Below are 19,402 nucleotides of genomic sequence, written 5' to 3' on the forward strand. Positions count from 1 at the left end.
CTTGTGTGATAACTGGGTTAAGAAACAAACACAGTTATATAAAATTAATCAACAGTGGGGAGAGTGGGTAAGCACACACATTAGATTGGATGGGTAAGGAGGTTGGGAAAACCTGGGAGAAGTTGGGGGAGGGGGAATAATCTGACCAAAATACATTGTATGAAAAAGTGCTTTTGAAAAAAGAAATAAAGGGATGAGTGGATCTTGTTGTAAATTTGCTTATCACACTAAAGTTGCAGAAATACTCTAATCTAAAATGACATTAGTTTTTAAAGCTATGAGTAAACTAAAAAAAACAAAAACGAAAACAAAACCCTCAACTTTAGTTCTCTATAAGCATACTTAGGGAGAATCAAGAGAACATTCCAACAGTAATAAAAGACCTCATGTTAAGATTTCTTATTGCTACATATTTAGTAATTTGTGATTTTTAACTTGATGTGACTCGAATGCCAGTTATGATTCTTTTCATTGGCTCTGTAAAAGAAAAATATCAAAGGAAACCATATCCTGTGTGCTTTTTTAAATCGTCAACTTGACACAACCTGGAATTCACTTGAGAACAGGAACCTCAGCTGAGGGACTGCTCAGATCAGGCTGGGCCGTGGCCGCTGTCTTGATTTACGGCTGGTGTGAGGGCCCTGCTCTCTGAGGCCAGCACCCATTCCTGCACAGGCTGGCCTGGGATGTGTAGCAAATAGGCCTTGGTAGACAGAGAGTGAGCCAGTAGGCAGTTCTGGTCCTTGGTTTCTTCTTTGGTTCCTGCTTGAATTCATTATCTTTGTTTTGTGTACATAAATGTTTTCCTGCATGAAGAATGTGCTGGATCTCTGGGAACTGAAGCTTTGTGTGGGGTTGTATACTTCCACATGGGTGCTGGGAACGGAACCTCAGTCTTCTGCAAGAATAGCCAGTGCTCTTAACCACTATGACACACTAGCCCACACTCACAGCTTTTATTCTTGCTCTGACTTCCCTCAGTGTTGGATTGTGCCCTGGAAGTATAAACCAAATAAATCCATTCCCCCATACTTTGCTTTTAGTCAGACCATTTGTTTACAAGAACAAAAAGCAAACTAAGACACTCTGGAAATACTTCAGTGCTTACTAGTTGTTTTGCATTTTAGTGGCTCACTAACAACAGTTATTTGATAATCTTTCTTTACCCTCAAAAACTCTTAACTATGTGTATGACTGTTACAAAATACACTAATCATTGCCTTAAGTATCAACATTCATTTTATGTCAAATATCTTCCAAACTACTAGATGTTCTGTGCAATCTAGGCACTCGGGGATATAGGAGACTTTGTTACAAGCTACCTATTACAGAAGTCCTGTGCATCTGTGGACCTACAGGGAACACATAACATCACATACTTTGAAATGTTCCTGATTTTCCTCTAGGTACAAAAGATAGCAGTCACAAATGGGAGGCTGCCTGGTATTATATTAGTGACTGAGAAATCCTATTAAAGTATGTGATTGTATATTTCATTCCTTTAGGTTCACCCATGCTATGCTAGTCTTGTAAAGATATAGACGTTAGGGCAAACTTATGAAGTGTTTGAAGTTATGAACTTAGATCCTTTGAATGATGCTATTATCCCCTAGTCTTGCAAACTGCCTGCCCACATCAATCTACTGGTGACTGAACATGACATGGAGACCACAGCGAAATGACACACAAGGAACAGAGGCTCGTCTGGGTGAATTCCAACATGGACAGAAGGTATAAGCCACATCCTGAGGGTCCTTACCTGTGAGCCTGCTCGGGACACTGCCCAGTGTTAGAAGAATCAAGTTGACTTTTGTCCTGGGTCATTGCCAACTTTTCAGCTGCAGCAATTGGACAACCAGAAAGACTGTTTCAAAAGAGAAGAGTTGGAGGCTGTGAGTGAGCGTGACAATGTGGTCTGCCTTGGCACAGGCATACAACACCCTTGGCACACAGCAAATGTTAAGTCATATTAATAGTTCACTTAGCACCGTTGTCATACAAAAGATCCCAAAGGGTTTGCAAACTGCAGTGTCTACATTTCTTCCCTAGCTCCATCTGATAGGCGACAAGTAATGAATACAATTAAAGAAAAATCAAAATATTATGTAATGCAGAGTACCAAAAGGCTTCTGAAACTCAGTATTTTAAGTACAATGTGCTCATTCTGAGTTACACTTGTCTGACTACAGAAGTTAGCATAATTCCACGATTTAGCTTAGGAACTTTAGCAAAACTTTAGAGACTAAATTTTATAAGTTAGTTTAAATTAAAAACACAAATATGAAATCTTTTGGTAATATTCTTGTAAGCCAAATCATAGCTCATATCCACACATTCCACATGTAATATAAAATGTGTGCATAAAAATTAAAAACTCCATAGCTGAAGAGATGACTCTGTGGTTAAGAACACTGGCTGTTCTTCTAGAGGACCTGGGATTGTATAACTCCAGTTGTAGGAGATACCACACCCTCTTCTAGCCTCTGTTGGCACTGAATACATGTGGTGCAGAGACATGCATGCAGACAGAATACCTAGACATATTAAAAAATACAAATAAATAATAAAAATTACTTAAAATATTTATAATACATATACCATATATGCCATATATGTATGTAAATATCAACAAACGTGCTTATTTTAGTTTCAATATTAATAAAAATAGCATCTACCCTTTGCAGGATTTACAGTCAAAACCCCTGAACTGTCCAGTGAAGCCCTTCTGTAGGTCTACTGAGTGGGACTCATGATGCCCCATAAGGAACACTAATGCCCTCCTCCAATACCCACAAATGCTGGTGTGATCTGGGGCAGAAAAGAATGTGTCCTGTGTGTGTGTCTCTGCGGACATGGAGCACAAGCATCTTCAAATACAATTGCTTCATTATTTTACCTGATCACCACTATAAATTTTCCTGAGATTGAGACTACTTGTTAGCTATTTCAAGACCATAACATTCAATAGTGACCTAACAATCCTCTGAACATGTGGCCCATTATTTCATTTGTGGAAACTGATTGGCAAGTTATCATAATTACCTTCTGTGAGTGTTGCGGTTGCTGTTCACATGCCCCCTTCCTGTGCATCCTGGGGTGGGGCACTTGAGCACATTCTCATGCATGGCAAGAACTAAGCACAGAATAGCATGTTAAAGGGAAGAAAATGTACCATACATACATAACGCACTATCAAGTTTACTTCTCCATGTTACATTCAAATGTTGTCAGGTAAGCATTTCTCCCATGCCTCTTCCTGATATATATATATATATATATATATATATATATATATATATATATATATATATATATATTTATTATGTGTGTGTGTGTGTGTGTGTATTTGTGTTCAATGTGAACAAAAGCCCCTGATAACTTCAGAAATGAAACCCAGAAAGTAAATTCATGTCCAATTTGCTCTGACTTCCCAATGGTAAAAAACCTAGATCTCTTCACATTCGATTGAGGAGCAGTTCTGTGTAGCTCTGAGACCATGCACATTTCAGGACAGTCCCTGCTGCCTCTCTACTCTGAACTGAGAAGCTCTGTGCTCTCACCTGTCCTTCTAAGCACATTTCTCCACAGCAGCAGAGAACTTGTTTTTCCACACAGCTCTTTCAATCTTTTGCTTGTAACTTGGATTTTTGTGCATGCATGTAGTCTTTTTTGTTTCTGAGGCGGTGTCTTTTTGCATCTGCCCATCCATGCTTCCCCTGCCCGATGACTAGGGGTAAGAGTAAAGCTGAATGAAGCCTCAAAGGGTTGCACGGAGGAGCTCATAATGCTGAGCTGGCTTGGGTGGGGAAAAGCTAGTGACTTGCCAAATACTTACACTCAACTGGCCCAAGAACTGTCCCAAGAAATAGATAAGAAATTGTGTAACATACCAGTGTTTTCAGCTAGTCCTTCCCTTCAACTCTATGGCCCAGAACATTGATGAAACATGATGGGAGGGGTGAGGGAAGAAAAGTTGTTGTTGCTCTGAGGGGGGCTCAGATGTAACAGGGCATCTTGAGAGAATTCCAAGAAGCATGTGCTCTCATGGTGAGGGCAGGGTAGGAGGCCAGGGTACCCTCCTTCCTCTGCATGGAGACTAGATGTTCACTTCAGGCTGGGAAGGAACATACTATCACACTAAGCAATAATGCTGACTTTTTTTTCTATAGCCATGTTTGACCTCTTGGGTCTTACTGATTCTGTGTATGTAGCTGCCTTTTTCAGGGCTAGCCAGGTCATAGACAGTGTGCAAACTGTCCACAAGGTGCCTTCTTGGGATGCCAGTCAACAACTTTGCAGCTCACACCTCAGCTGCTTCACACTATGGGCCACTCTCCTTTTGTAAAATCATCTCAGAGTTGGGAACCAGAGGACTAGGGACATTCTTAAGCCACATATAGACCCCGCCTTGCAGAATCTCCCACAGAAAGGCACTAGTGCTCTTATACACTGTCTTCCTGACTATCTCCTACGTACCCTGTGTTGTGATAAGATCCCCACTTCCTTGACACTATGGTTAATGAGCTACCTTTTCAATAACAATAGTAGAGAAAGAGATAGGTGATCTCCATAAGTCTGATGCTAGACACCAGACCTTGTCTCAAAAAAACAAAAACAAACAAAATAATAAACTAACCAACCAAAAAACCCCAAGACCCAAAACCCCTCACAGAGTTAGACAGAAACCACTTGACAAGTGGAGATGCAACAGAAAGCCACGCTGTGAGGCTGTACTGTGTGCATGACAAAATAGGGGTGTCCCCAGGAAAAGGGGTACTCACTCTCCAGAGGAACTCGCACTTTGTGGGGGCACCCAGAAAGGCTGCGGTGGTGGGGATAGAGCCCCGTTACATGCCCCGTGCCGTCACAGCCAGGAATGGGGCACTTGGCCTCCCTCCTTTCAGGCCTTGGCGAATCTATAGAGAAATTGAATTGAGACACTCACATGGCACCGCTTCCCCATCATTCAATAGAGTGGCCTTGCGGGTGTCACTCACACTCTATTCAGTTCTGCCACCATAAACATTCTTCTTAAGTTGCCTTGAATAAAACCCTCAACTAAGACCCGTGGAAGCAAAACACATTTTCAATTTTCTTGGATTCCTAAGCAAAGGCTGACACAGGGCAAGGGACTATTAAAATACAGAGATGGTTTTAAGTTGTCATGTCACATATTGTAGTTAAGTCCTTATTATGAAAAGTCACTTTGTGCCAGAAGGTGAACATGCTCCTGAAAAGGAAAAAGGAAAAAAGAAAAGCAAGAAGGGAGAATTTATTTAACCTCAAACCATCCTCTATTGAAAGAATTTAGGAAATGGCAGGTATAAAATTACAAGACAAAGAGCCCACCATATTGGCAGAAGGCCTCTCTGGCTTTTGTCCTTGTGGGTCCCTGGCAGCAGGTGAACTTGGGAGTGGACCAGCTACTCACATAAAAGTTGAGCTTGCTTTGTGCAGAGCAGCTGATGGTGGCCAGGGTCAAGAGACTGTGTCCTACACAACCAAGTGCTATAAAAATGCCCCAAATTCTGAATTCCTTAGGGTCTGTCTCTTAGGAGTAGAGTAGATGCAGTGACCATGGAGGGAAGCTATGGTCACTGCTGCAGAAACTCAGAGCTGAGGTGATGAAAGACTCTTTTAGAGGGAAATGTTCTAGTGGGGGCATCTGAGGAGAAGGAATTACAGAGAATGGGGCTTTCTAGACACTGAGGACTTAGCATCTGTGAGGCTGGGGCTCCCAGGGAGTGCCAACTACCACACGATAGGAGCACATGATGGAAAGGCTGAAGATAATACCAGGAGTTTGATTTCCTGGTACTTATGGTTGAGAATGAGAGAGGCTTATAAATGCATGACATGAATGAGTACAGAATAAGAATATGGATGAGGTTGGCAAAAACATACACACAGACACATGCACACACTTGTGTAGGCACATACATGCACACATGTATACACATGAACCTGTGCAAACACACATATGTGCATGTATGCTCCTAGACACTTGCACAGGTGTACATACTTGCACACACACGTACACATGTTCTTCATATAACACATACACACATATACACACATACATACACTTATGGCCAAAATGGTAACTGAACTTGACATAAAAATACAACCTTATGCTCCAAACCGCTCCAACTTGTATTCATGATGGCACTCATCAGGAGAAAATGTGTTTTTGTGGTGGTGAGCAAACCAGAAGGAGTATGCAAATCCCCAGAGAAAGAGGGGATGTGGGTGCTCAAGGAGGACGATCAAGAATGCTGAGCAGGCTTGACGGCCATGGTGACAATAAGTAATCTACATGATCCTGCTCACAAAGCTGCTGGCCTGTAGCAGGGGAAAGGCCCTGTCATGCGGGGATGGGAAGTCCACACCCTCAGGCTCGAAAGGAACCACTCAGAGCAGGTCACTGACATGGGATGTGTCAGACATCTCCAGGCCACTACCTTGCACAAACAGACATGCCTCTGTGATACCAAGGCACTCCAGTTGTTGGATTACAAGCAGTCCTGGGCAGATGGGGCACAGCAGGCTGTGTGTAATCCAATTACATGGGGGCATGGTTTCAGTACAAAAAGGAGGGGCTGAGGATCCTCCAAGTTGTAGCCAGCAGTGACAGGTCAGGACCAGTCAGGAGGCTGAATGCAGAATGTTGCAAGTACACAAAGAACAACCAAGGACAGGGATGCACAGGAAACAGCACTGTTAACTAAAGACAGGATTTAGCTGAAACAATTGGTGTTGGGGGCATTCCTTTCTGTATTCTGTAAGAGAAAAAGAGTATATTAAGACTGTGATGTTCTATGACTTTGTGCACACAAGTTTTACCTATAATGTAAAACCTGTAGGCCACTGGTCAAAACCTTTGGAGGTTTTGATGGAAGTGAACTGGGGGGTTTGACACCATTGCAAAGTGCCACTCACAGAGAAGAGACAACTACAGTGTCTATTTTGATGCGTTTCCTCTCTTGGATTGCGTCCACGTGACACCACATTTCTAAGCACTGACAGGGTTGGCGCTAATCACTTCCCCTCCTCAGCACACTGTGTCTGAGGGAAGCCAGAAAGGGTGTTGGAGATAACAGGGCTGGCACCTGCCCAGGTGGGGCCCACTGACAGTCCACCATGCACCTTTGTCTGCCGCTCTCTCCTGGGCCTCCCCAAACAAAGCTGCAGATGAAATGCTCTGGAGGGCAGAACCTGTCTGCATGATAAGAAACCAGAGCACAGGCACAGGGCAGCTTCACAGCCTGCCTCTTTCATTTTCTTTGTATAGCACTGCACAATGAGGAGACTTCATACTCTGGTGCTACTGTGTCGCGGTTTGCCTGGGACCATCCTCCCTCACACCAGACAGACTTGTGCCATTGTTCCTGTTGCTCCTCTTGACAAGCGGCTTGCAATGGGCAGCCCAGTGCCTACACTGCGGCCTCCTCTCCAAATGCCCAGAGTTTAACAAACTTACTGCTGGCTCCTCTGTAGACACAGGTAGAACAGCATGCTAAAATCCTAATATTCTCTCCTTAACAGAGGGGTCCATGACCAAAGTGTCCCCCAAATCAGAACAGTATTTTAAGGAAGATGGCAAAATGATGGCCTGATTGATGACCTATAAACATAGAATAGAGGTCAAGGAACAATGCCCTCAAATTCCTGGTTCTAGGAGCATGGAAGAATGGGTGTGTGAATGCAGAGTGAGAGTTCTGCAGGGTCAGCATCTACACAGGCATAGCCACATGGATCCCTCCTTCCACACTTGCCTCATCTGGACCTGTTTATCTTCCAGAAGCATTGAACCCTAAAGCAATGCCAGGCCTGTGCCATAGACATCTTGTTAGTTCTTCCAGTCTCCCCAATAGTGTTCGAAGCCACTAAACTACCAAGGGTTGCTATACACAGCCTATTGTGTTATTAATTTTGAAAATGTATGGTGATTTTTAAATCTTATAAGATAACCAAAAGATCATCAAGTATTTTAAGTTAAAGTTAAAAATAAAGTTCTTACAAACACGGGGTTACACTGCTTGTAAAACATCATCAGCTGTAAGCTGAAAAATCTTATGTTGTATGTTATTTAAATAGAACAAAAATTATTGAAGGTTAATCTATTGCATGCCCTTCTGATTTAAGGGATGTTAAGTAGGGGAATATAGACCTTAAAACCAACAAAATATGACTTAGATTGAACTTCATATTTTTTCAGGTTTTGTAGTTTATCTTGTAAAAATGGTAAGGAGAAATTAACACATTATATACTGATAGTGCACAGAGCTATCAACTATATGCCGTCTCAAGCCACACATTTGGTATTAACGTTCTGTTTCCATTCAGATCCTTGCAGGGTGTTTGTGAATCAGCAGCATCCTTGCTGTACTTAGTCTTTCTATTTTCTCAGAGTTGCATGGTATTATTTGATAAATAGCAGCTAAGTATCAATATGGACTAAAATTACCAACAATTCACTTTTCACTTTCCCTGATCAGAACTTCTAACAAAAACAGAAGTCGTTCCTCTCAACCTTCAAGACCTATGACCATGGTATTTCCTAATTTCTTTCCCAGATTCTGTGGTTATCAGATTTCGGGGGGGGGGGTGGCGATCTAACGGTCTCTAGAAAACTTTGCTGAAACAAAACTTAATCTTTGGAGGTGTGAGTCTGACTGGACCCTAAAAATACCCATGTGAAATGGGATCTCTGGGCACCTGTGGGCTATGGGAATAGTCACTCACCAACAGTACAGGCTTCTGGTGTGAGAACAGGCATAGTCCTCCCTCAGGGAAGATGGACCATTCCGCTCATGTTGGAAGAACAATCTAAGGTCTTCTCCAAGCACATTCCCTAATTCAGCTTAAGTCTAATCTTGGTCTCTGTGGGCTCCCACAGGTGAGCTAGGAAGAGCACCATCTTACAAGACTACTAACCTCCAGTTTTATCCTAAGAAGGCTCGCCACATCCCACCTAGCTTACAAGTGACTTAATGTCTGTTATTTTGAAGGTTTAAAGCAGCCCCATAATGCCAACACAAGGAGTAGAATGATTTGTCTAAGGACCGTTAAAATGTCTGAGGTAATTCTGAAGAGCCAATTCAATGAGAAAATAAGGTAAAGTAATGTTTTTCAGGTATTAAGACACTATAGCATCCACAGACCTTGAGTTAACAGCAACCGAAAGAGTATTTACAAAGTAAGAAATGGCAAGTTCACAATTATGAACGGATTTTTAAATTACAATTAATTGTCAAAGGGCTAATCTAGAAACAAGTGCATTTAACATTTTCCCCCTCTAAATAAATTTCCTTCCTGGAATGAACATAAAAATGTGCTTACGTTTATTGTTAAAGATCTGTCGTCCATTAGTGTCAGTGACTTTGGTTTGCCTGCGTTCCCTTGCTAGGTGGTCCAGGAGAAAGTGGTCCAGCTCCTTGTAGGTATGATGGAAGACAGAACCTCGCTCAGCCTGTAGAGCAATAGCCTGCTCCAGCAAACTCAGGTTCCCCTTTGCTTTCTCCATTTCTCCAGGCTCTTCTGTAACTCTGGCCAGGCTCTCTCCATCTTCAACATCTGGGAAAGAAGGCGGGGCATGCATCGCCAAGGGCTCCGGGTGAGAGTTCTGTGGGTCTCTGCCATTTGTGCTAGAGTCACACCTGTCCTCACAGGTGATAAATTTGTTACCTTCAGCTTTTATCTCTGGAACTTCCAACAGGTCCTTTTTGTTGTATGTCAGCTTGTGTTTGGGGCCTCTGTGAGGGTCAGTGTCCTCTGATGAGTTAGAACCACTGGCCCACCCATTCTCTGCACTGTCAGAGTCACTTTCGCTGTCACCAGAAGAGCAGAAAGGTGGCTGGGACCCGTGGACTTTGTCTCTCCCATCATCTGAATGAATCACAAAGCATTCATCTGCCTCCTCACTCTCTGCTTTTAAAGACTGGATGCCACTGTCATTTAACTTCTCACTTATGGTCTGCACAGATGCACTTTCTTCAAATTTGCCTAAGTGCATCAGAGATTTGACCATGAGCTCTGGATAAGATGTGTATCGGTCTTCCTTCTGAAGGGAGTTTTCTTGTGCAGGTAAATGAAGGGTCTCATCCATGGACTTTATCATGATTCCCTCTATGAAAAAAAGAAAACAGATATTGAAAAAGAACAGAACAAAAAAATATTTAACACCCTGGGCATAGTGGCAGGGTCCCGTAATCCCAATACTTAGAAAACATCAGCAGGAGGCTAGCAAGTGCAGGCCTAGTCTGGCTGTCAAGTGAGATACTATCTCTACAAAGTAGCCAATCACCAAACAAGAAGCCAAAAGCCAAAAATATTTTAATAAGCTTGCATAACTATTCATATACATGTATATGCACATATCTATGGATGAATCTACATGTATAAGTACATGGATACTGGTACGCTTACAAAATATGCATAATGTGTAGTGTCTATTAATTTTACAAATGTTTGATAAGAAAATATAAATGTTGTAGAATAAAGTAAGTTTAGTCCTTCTGTAATCTTCTGCATATGAAATGCAAAGTCCTCTTAGGGTACTGTCGTTAACAGAAATTGGTACTTTGAACACAGCATCACACATGTTACACCCTCTTACATTTCTATATCTTAGCGACCAGGAGCAAACTGAGTACACATGCTACACACTGCAGAGGAATGTTCCACAAATTTCCCTGGATCATGGCAATGTACCTTTGGAAATTATTTCAATTATATTCTCTATGGTTTCTTAAGAAATATTCTTAGCTTTTATGCAATGTTAACTAAGATACAAACACCTTTATATAGAGATCGTAACTGAGGGACACTGAGAATCTGAGGTCTTCCTGGCTACTTTTCAGTGTCACATTGCAATTCTATATTCAAAAAACCATAAATGGGAAATCATAAGGCTTAGATATTTTAAATAGTTATACATTTTCTTGTCTGATAGGTCCATGCATTTGTGTTATAAAGCACAGGAAATGAAAGGTTTGAGGATGTCAAATTTGAACAACTTGTGGTCTATGACCAAGAGCAGGCCTCCAAGTGCCCAGGCCAGTCTAAAGTAGATGTCAGTACTGTGCCTTTACTTTTCATGTGTGTGTGTGTGTGTGTGTGTATGTATGTATGGTCAGTTCACCAAAGCTGCCCCAGTGAAAACTAGCCATGAGCATGTGGATTCTCAGTGAACACCAGGCTGTGAAATGTATCAAGTGGCCCACCAAGAGTCCTGTGATGCCCACCGGCACAAAAAAAATCAAACAAAAAGCCAACCATTTCAAAGGCGTGTGGGGGATGGAAAGCATAAGATGATAAGTGTCCTTACAGACTGTTAAAGACACCAAGTGAAGTGCATTCTGTGTTAATAAACGTCTTTGGAGGGAAAGAAAGTACAGCCATAAGCGTGAAGCTGTGGCAGAGGGTGTCTGCCTGGGAGACAATGAGCATTTTTTTTGTCTCATTCAGTTTTTTTTTTTAATAAACATTGTCTCTGACAAGGACACTCAAAAATACATCTCCATCATCTTCCTTTCTGGTAATTATCTCCCCAAATCAACACTGGACTGCCAGGATCAAGTAAATATTGCCATAGTAACTAAAAGCATTTTTGGATGCAGAGAAGAATTCAGTCACAACACTAGTCCCTGTAAATAATGCTGATTATAGGGTGCAGTCTTTTGTTGGGCTCTATTCAACACAAACTGAAAAATTTAACATTTCAGTTCCTAGAAAAGAGGCTGGATAAACAAGCACATAACGTTGATAGGATGGGCCTATCCTTGCCTGAATCCGTATCAGAGCAGCTCCAGCTTTAAATAATATATTAAACATAGTCTAAAATGCAAATGAAGTTTCTCTCAATATCACAGTTGGCTATTAAGAGAAAGTGTAAAGGGTTATGATAATTTTAAAGTATTATGAACTACAGAAAACAAATAAAAAGCATTTTCAGTGAATATGCTCAATTCATTGAACTATTCTCTCACTCCACTTAACTACCCACATGTGTACAATAATGATTTATAGACATTATACCTAATTATGCATATTTGGGCTGTGTTAGAGTGCTAACAAAAGCTCTAGAAAGCAACAATTACCTCTGTTGCTTAGCTACATAGTTTAAAATATTCCTATTAAGTGCAGATCACCAGAGAGGCGGAGAGACAAACTCGCACATGTGCACGACAATGCACTTCACTGAGTGACTGCCAACTGCTTGCATTTTGGGTCATTTCCAGTTTACATCATTGTTTGGTTCAACTGTTTGTTATATGCTAAAAGAAAATATTTATTAATTATTCTTCAGAAAGAGAGAAGTCCCACAGCCAGGGGCTTTCACATGTGTCACACACATTGGGTTCTAGGGCTAGGGACAAGCCACCAACCAACTTTCCTTGTTCTGTGAGCATGAGAAAAAAACCCCTAAGTTAGCTTTTAAACATGACAGATCTGTGACAAGGTGCTGGTTTCTCCCAGCTCTGCCATGTCCCCCCCCAACCTGTTTTCTCTACTCTGCAGTATTATTTTCCTGGGGAGTGGTAGGGTCTGTTGTTGCAGAGGGGTGGAACTTGAGCTCTGTTAGTGTCTGCACTTGCTGGACAGGCTATTTAGCCTGCCTGAGCCTGGGGTTTCCATTTGTACTGTGGAGACAGCAGCACAGCCTTCGGAGCCACTGCAGAGATCACAGGAACATACAATGGGCACTCAGTACGTGACTGCTTTTCTCTCCTTCCTCAGATGCTATCTTTAAAACTGTAACATCAGGGGACTAATGGACTCCTCAACATGAATAAGATTGGCCTATCTATATTCATCAGTAGAAGTCACTCCTAAGAAACTTCAGAGGGCATAGAGAGGAAGGCTCTGCAGTGTGACCATACATGCTTTGAGGACTGCAGCACAGACTCACATCCACCCCTCAGAGCTAGAAGCTAGGGGACAACAGACAAATATGTGAAGTTTAGAGACTGCATCTGCTGCTGGCTAGGCAGCGTCCACTTGCATAACCCTAGTCAGCTGTTGGTCTCTGGCAACCAGACGTTCTTCTTCAGAATGAGGATGGGCCAGTGACTAGATGATCCACTGACCTTTCCTGGGACAACGGACTGATGCACCTCGCAGACTGCTCCATTATCTATTTCACAATACTACAACATGCTTTCTAGTCCACCTCACAGAGAAACTGCAGTTCCAAGTCTCTCGTGACTTGCTCAAGACCACACAACTATTCAGTGGAGGGCTGAGTCCAGACCAAAGGCCACATGGCTTCAAGTTTGTATCTTTGTTTGTTACAAACTACAAGTATCCTGCAGTGTAGAAATGCCTTGCAAGATGGCTCGTGTAATATAGCCATTCTTTGGAGAAAATACCAAGAATATTAATAGCCAAATACTTTTTTTTTTAAAGATTTATTTATTTATTTATTTATTTATTTATTATGTATACACTATTCTGCTTGTATGTACACCTGCAGGCCAGGAGAGGGCACCAGATCTCATTATAGATGGTTGTGAGCCACCATGTGGTTGCTGCGAATTGAACTTAGGACCTTTGGAAGAGCAGACAGTGCTCTTAACCTCTGAGCCATCCCTCCAGCCCCGCCAAATACTTTTCTAAACTGAGATATTTTCCATAATAAATTTATAGGAAGACCCTTGAATCTACTCCCAGTTAACTTGGGCTAGAAGGAACAATGATCCTTAAAGTTATGGGTCAAAATATGCAAATACAAACAACACAAAACTCTCATAAAACTCATATGTTAACTTTGCTAATACACAAAGATGGCAGATTGGGAACCCCTGTGTCAACTCACAGCAAGGCACAGGTTGGCAGTTTCAGAAATGGCCTGAGCTTTTGTTCATCCTTTGTGAACTTCCAAGCATTTGTGGTGGGCAGGGACTTGGATTGGGAAACTTTGTTTGCAGATCAAAAATAGGTTTTTGTCTGGTATATAAAAGCTCACATTTATTTCCTGACTATAAACCAAGTTTTCCATGATGAGTGGTTGGTAGTTAAGGACATCACATCCGTCAGTCAGTCTGTCTGTCTGTCTGTCTGTCTGTCTATCTATCTATCTATCTATCTATCTATCTATCTATCTATATGTCTTTACTCTGAAATAGAACTTTAGAAGTCCTGAGAAGCCTTCACTAATTTTAGAATAAACTCCTTAGTGTAACTGCTTTTTTCCTTTTTATGACTGACTACTGGCTTTGGTTCTATTTCTATAACCAGGGAGGACAACAGGCATATTCTTTCATTAGGCCTTTTGAATACCAAATTTTGGCAGGAATAAAAGCCATAGAAAAATGAATTTATCTTCTAAAGTTCTGAGACTGGAGTATTTTGTTCTTTATTTGATTTTTCTTGAGGGTGACATCGGAAGTATGCTTTCAGCTCTAGAAACTTCTGTGTCTTGGCAGGCATTTTCAGGTCCCAGGCATGTGGCCATGCTGCTGGGAACTCGACAATGGGTATATTTTGAATCCATGATGACTCTCATTTTCTGTCTTTTCCAGGAGTCTGAGCTTGTCGTGTTTCCTAATGTTTACCTTCCCCAAGGAGTAAGGGATGTCTAACCACCCACCCTAGTGCTGACATGTAATTTTTTGAGTCAGGTTAGTGTGTAGGATACAGTTTGGGCTATAAAGAGGGATAAAAAACTTACATGATTCAAGAGCCTGACCTTAGCATTCACAAGTACTTTATTCTCTAATTATCTGAGCTGTACAGCAGGAGATACAACCAGATACAATCCTGTTAAGGCAGAGACTCTGAGTGCCTGGAATCAAGGAGCACTGAAATTAGGTGCGCTTCTATTGGACTGAGCACTATCCTTGGCTACCTTTCCTTCTGTGGCTGAAGGCAACTTAAAATCGTTTCTCTGGTGCCCTAGGATAAGAACATTTATGACCTGTCATTTTTAGACATTGTGGAAACTCTGCCCACTATTCATTCTGAGGGGAGTATGGGCAAGGGGGACTGAGCCTAGAGAGAAAGAGTTATTTTGCTTGTTCTTAGATGGTCTGTTAAGTACTTTCCCCTAGTCTGCAAACTGCGCCACCTTGAGAATTGACTCTCTTTAATGATTTCATCTGTAATACCAAGTCCAGGTTTCTATATAGTATGTGACATTGTAAAATTGACTAAATGGTATCATTTATGTTGTCTGAAGTATATACAAAGCTGAAAATCAATAGGCACTATGGTAATTTCAGCATCACTATCAGTAGTAGTTCTAATATTAAATATAATCATTAGCCTCTGTAAGCCTGCAAATAAATGTCTGTAAGTGCTTATGACTGAATATTTTACTGAATACATTTAACCAATATATTCACTTCCCAGATTCTAAGTATTTATGAAGATGAAATATATACAGCAGAAGGTAGGAGGTCTGCAAACCTGATAAAGTCTTTGGCCTTATGGACTAGCTACATGAACAGACCTTAACTCTCCACAGTGATCTAAGCACTTCTTCTCACATCAGATTCCACCTGCTGTGTCCATGAATCAATACATAAAAGTGGCCAGATCGAGAAAATTTAAAAAGTTAAAGATAATTATAATTTAAATATGGGCCCTGAGGGTTAAAATAATATACTAAATGAAATAAGCTTTAAAACGTCATTAGCCATATACAAATCAGAAGACAACATTGTTTCAACCATGGAATATTCAATATTTAGCCAAGATACTGAAGATTCTGTGACCTGAAATTTGTCCTCAGGCCATATGTTTTTGTATCTTTAAAATAATATCCAAGCGTATCTCTAGAATTATATTTATAAAAATATGATGTATAAATATTATTATATTTTATTTAATTTTTGAATAAATCATTTAGTATTGTTATATGTTGATTATTTAAAAAGTCACATTTGGTAGAAGTATATGAGTAATAGGACATGTGAACATCTAATTCCAGTTCCTGTTAGTCAAGCCTTATATCTTAAATTTTTCAGAGGTTTTGTTTTGAGACTTTTGCATGTCTGACACCTTAGTCTCTTGGACAAATCAATCAATGACACTTTAAACTCCTGTATGCAAGTGAATGTCAGCGACTAAGAACTGGAAGAAACAAATTCTAAGCCCTTAAAGTAGTAGCTGCATTTCACCAATCCTAAAAAGGACACCTGAGGGGTATGCAAAGGATTGAATCAATGTATCATTTAATGTGTTAATGTATTTCTTATTATTTACTAATGTATTATTTTATAAACTTAAATTACTTATTTTAGAAATATAGGCAGAGAGGTTTCTTTCTTTATATTGCTCTCCCATTGAAGAAGCCTCAAGAATAACAACTTTAGATCACTTCTACAAGCGATTAAGTATTATTCAAAATACATAAAAATATTATGTTTATAGAACACCTACCTCTAATCATGTTATTACTATTATATTTTGGGGCTAAATAATATTAAACATATTGATAAAAATTATGTATTACTGTTTTAGCTGTATACATAGGTAATAAATGTATGTATCCATACTATTTAGTGAATATTACATTAACCTTTACCATTGAAAAGTTATCTTAAAGTTTAAGTATATCCTGTAATTTGAAGGATTCTTTTTGGAATTAAGCATTAACTCAGGCAGATTCTTCAGCTTTAAGGCTTAGTATCTTCTACTTTCTACATAAAGGCAAAACTAATCATGACTTGAAGTGAGTCTTGGGCACAGTCAAGCTCAAATGACAGCTCCTAAATAGACTCTGATGAAAATAAGTGGGCCTTTAAAGTTTACCACCTGTATTGTCCTTGGCTGGTGCCTTAGTTTGAGCGGGACCCCTGGGCCCAAATCTGCCTATCATAATGTTCTACTTGTAGGTTTCTAGGACCCTCTGGATCCTTCTACTTTGCTATTCTCCCATGCTTCTCTCATCTAGAGTCCCAGTAGGATGTCCTCCCCTCTGTACCAGTTTCCTGGTAAGTGAAGGCTTTGGTGGGACATGCCCCTTGGGCTAGTATGCAGATATAAGTGAGTATATACCATTTAAGTCTTTCTGTTTCTGGATTAACTCACTCATTATGATCATTTCTAGCTCAATCCATTTATCCACAAATTTCACAGGTGGTAAACTTTAAACCCCTACCCAGATCTAGCCAATGGTCAGAACAGTCTCTACACTTGAGTGGAGAGTGGGATATGACTTTCTCAAGTACTCTGGTGCCTCACATTTGACCATGTCCCCTGGAGGGGGAGACCTGGTGGCACTCAGAGGAAGGACAGCAGGTTACGGAGAAGAGACTTGATACCCTATGAGAATATACAGGGGGAGGTAATCCCCCTCAGGAACAGTCATAGGGGAGGGGAATAAGGGGAAAAGGGGAGGGAAGAATGGGAGGACAGAAGGGATGGGATAACCATTGAGATGTAACAAGAATAAATTAATAATAAAAAATTTTTAAAAAAGAAAATAAATGGGCCTTAATAAGTGACCATTGAGTGAAACAACTGTTTGGTTTTTGTTTCCAAATCCCAAATATAGTTTAACAACCACAGTAACTATATCTTCTCCATTGACCAACACTGACTTTTGGTGACAGGAATATATAAAGTATGGGCCATGCCTTTTTGCTACCTGCAGTGGAGTGATCATTCGTTTCTAAGAGGCTGTCATCCTCATTCTTGTTGTCTGGGTTTTCCTTGCAGTCCATGTCTGGGCTGTAGTGCCGAGGCTTCATTAACAAAGACTTCCTCTTGTTAACTGGCACTCCCAGTGTCTGCTCTTCAGCTCTCCTCTTCTTCGCCATAGAGCAATCATACGCAGCCCTGGAGTGAGCAGAGCAGGGCAGATTAAGAACACAGGAAGAAGGCATTTGCTGCAGCTTGACATTTGACTTTTACCAAACCACTTGGAAATTTGAGGCCTGTAGTTTAGAGTTTATCATTATTGCTAACAGTGCCTCCAAAAAGTCTACGTTACAGTCCATCAGAAGGGTTTAAAAACTTACCATTACTCCTGAGTTAGCATATGCCAAACTGCTTCACTTCATTAAATACTCAGGAGGTGAAAGAAGACTTGAGTCAGTTTTCAAGCCCCAAGAAAAAGCTAATGTGAAAAATAAACCAAAGAATGTACCGGTATGGCAAAAATCGTAGGTCTCCAGTAGTGCTATGACACTAATATCACATATCTTCGCCATGCCCATACCTCAAATTTGAAATACCACAGGTCTTTGACACTGAATTGACTGAAAGAGCCATGAAACAAGAAAACAAGCTACGGACAAGGAATGAACCCGTCTCCAGTGACAAAGAGAAAGGAAGAGTTGTTAACCGGCAATGTTCCTTTAAAATTTTCATCCATTTGGCACACATAACAAATAAAAGGCAGATAAATAAGATTGGATTTCCCCAAAATGGCCAACAGTTTATCCTTATTCCTGCTATCACATGGTTTTGTTTGGAAGTGCTCCCAATGGAAGCCCTTTAAACACAGCTTTCCTACATGCATCTCACTCAGAATTAATGTAGATTACTATATGAAGTTAAGAGAAACACTCTCCTGGCAAGATCTGTGAAGATCATAGGATTTCAACAATAGTGAGTCCATGGCAGATATTTGTTAAATATTCTTTGAAGATGAGTGAGTAAGCTTCACATAGAAAAAAACGCAAGAGAAAAAAAAATCCTGGAAGCAAAGAAACAATTTATTAACTCCATCTTTAAAAAATATCTTAGTAGTAACAGTAGCTGGTCAGAAGCACTTGTCCTGCTCTCACATGAACAGCAGGCAAAGATGGTGACATGTTCAGGAAATCAAGTCTGTAAAGTCAGATACACATTCTTAAATACTCAAAGAGTAGATGCAAAAACTTCCAAGGGAAGAAATGGGGGCGGGGGGGGGGGGAAGAACCTGGAAGGAGAAATAGGTAAAAGTTACAAAAAAGAAAAAAGAAAAAAATCTCATAAAAGGTGGAAAATAGAGAAGTAGAAATTAGTGAGATAGGAAGAAATGGGAAAATTTCCTAATTAAACTAATAGGTTTTCACAGATTTGTGCCTAGGTTGAACGTGAAGAAGTACAAAAGATGCAGGACAAAGAAACATGGCAATAAGAGGCCCAGGCGCCTTGGTACGAGGACCTACAGAAGGGGGAGAGCTATGTAGATTGAAGCTGCTGTTCTGAGATGAAGGCAAAAGCCTGCACACCATGCTGATGGAAAGGGAATGAGCACAGGCACACAGAACTGCCCTGTACTCACTATCCTAATAAGGAGCTCAGTTTTGAAGGACAGGCCAAAGAAATGAAGAGTCCCATAGACCAGCTTTGGGAAGGGAGAAGAGAAAGTCTTGTTGGTTCCATGGTAGGGAGAATTGAGCTGGCAGGGAGCAGTTAGTTAAAGGAACCAACTACTGATGAACAATTAGTTAAAGAAACTATT

At 40.7% G+C, this 19,402-nt stretch overlaps 1 protein-coding gene across 1 annotated transcript in view; it reads right to left on the bottom strand.

Moving 5' to 3' along the window:
• Positions 1 to 17,784, bottom strand: part of St18 (ST18 C2H2C-type zinc finger transcription factor) — a 71,612-nt gene extending 53,828 nt beyond the window's left edge. The window contains exons 1-5 of the mRNA XM_051159526.1: positions 17,597 to 17,784; positions 9,343 to 10,128; positions 4,782 to 4,916; positions 3,043 to 3,133; positions 1,760 to 1,864 (exon numbers count right to left, since the gene is read on the bottom strand). Coding sequence (XP_051015483.1) covers positions 1,760 to 1,864; positions 3,043 to 3,133; positions 4,782 to 4,916; positions 9,343 to 10,128; positions 17,597 to 17,768 — 1,289 coding nt within the window. The 5' untranslated portion in view covers positions 17,769 to 17,784. The remainder of the gene's footprint in view (positions 1 to 1,759; positions 1,865 to 3,042; positions 3,134 to 4,781; positions 4,917 to 9,342; positions 10,129 to 17,596) is intronic.
• Positions 17,785 to 19,402: the final 1,618 nt, after the last annotated feature.

The sequence above is a fragment of the Acomys russatus genome, chromosome 2 (assembly GCF_903995435.1).
Source record: "Acomys russatus chromosome 2, mAcoRus1.1, whole genome shotgun sequence".
NCBI classification, from domain to species: Eukaryota; Metazoa; Chordata; class Mammalia; order Rodentia; family Muridae; genus Acomys; species Acomys russatus.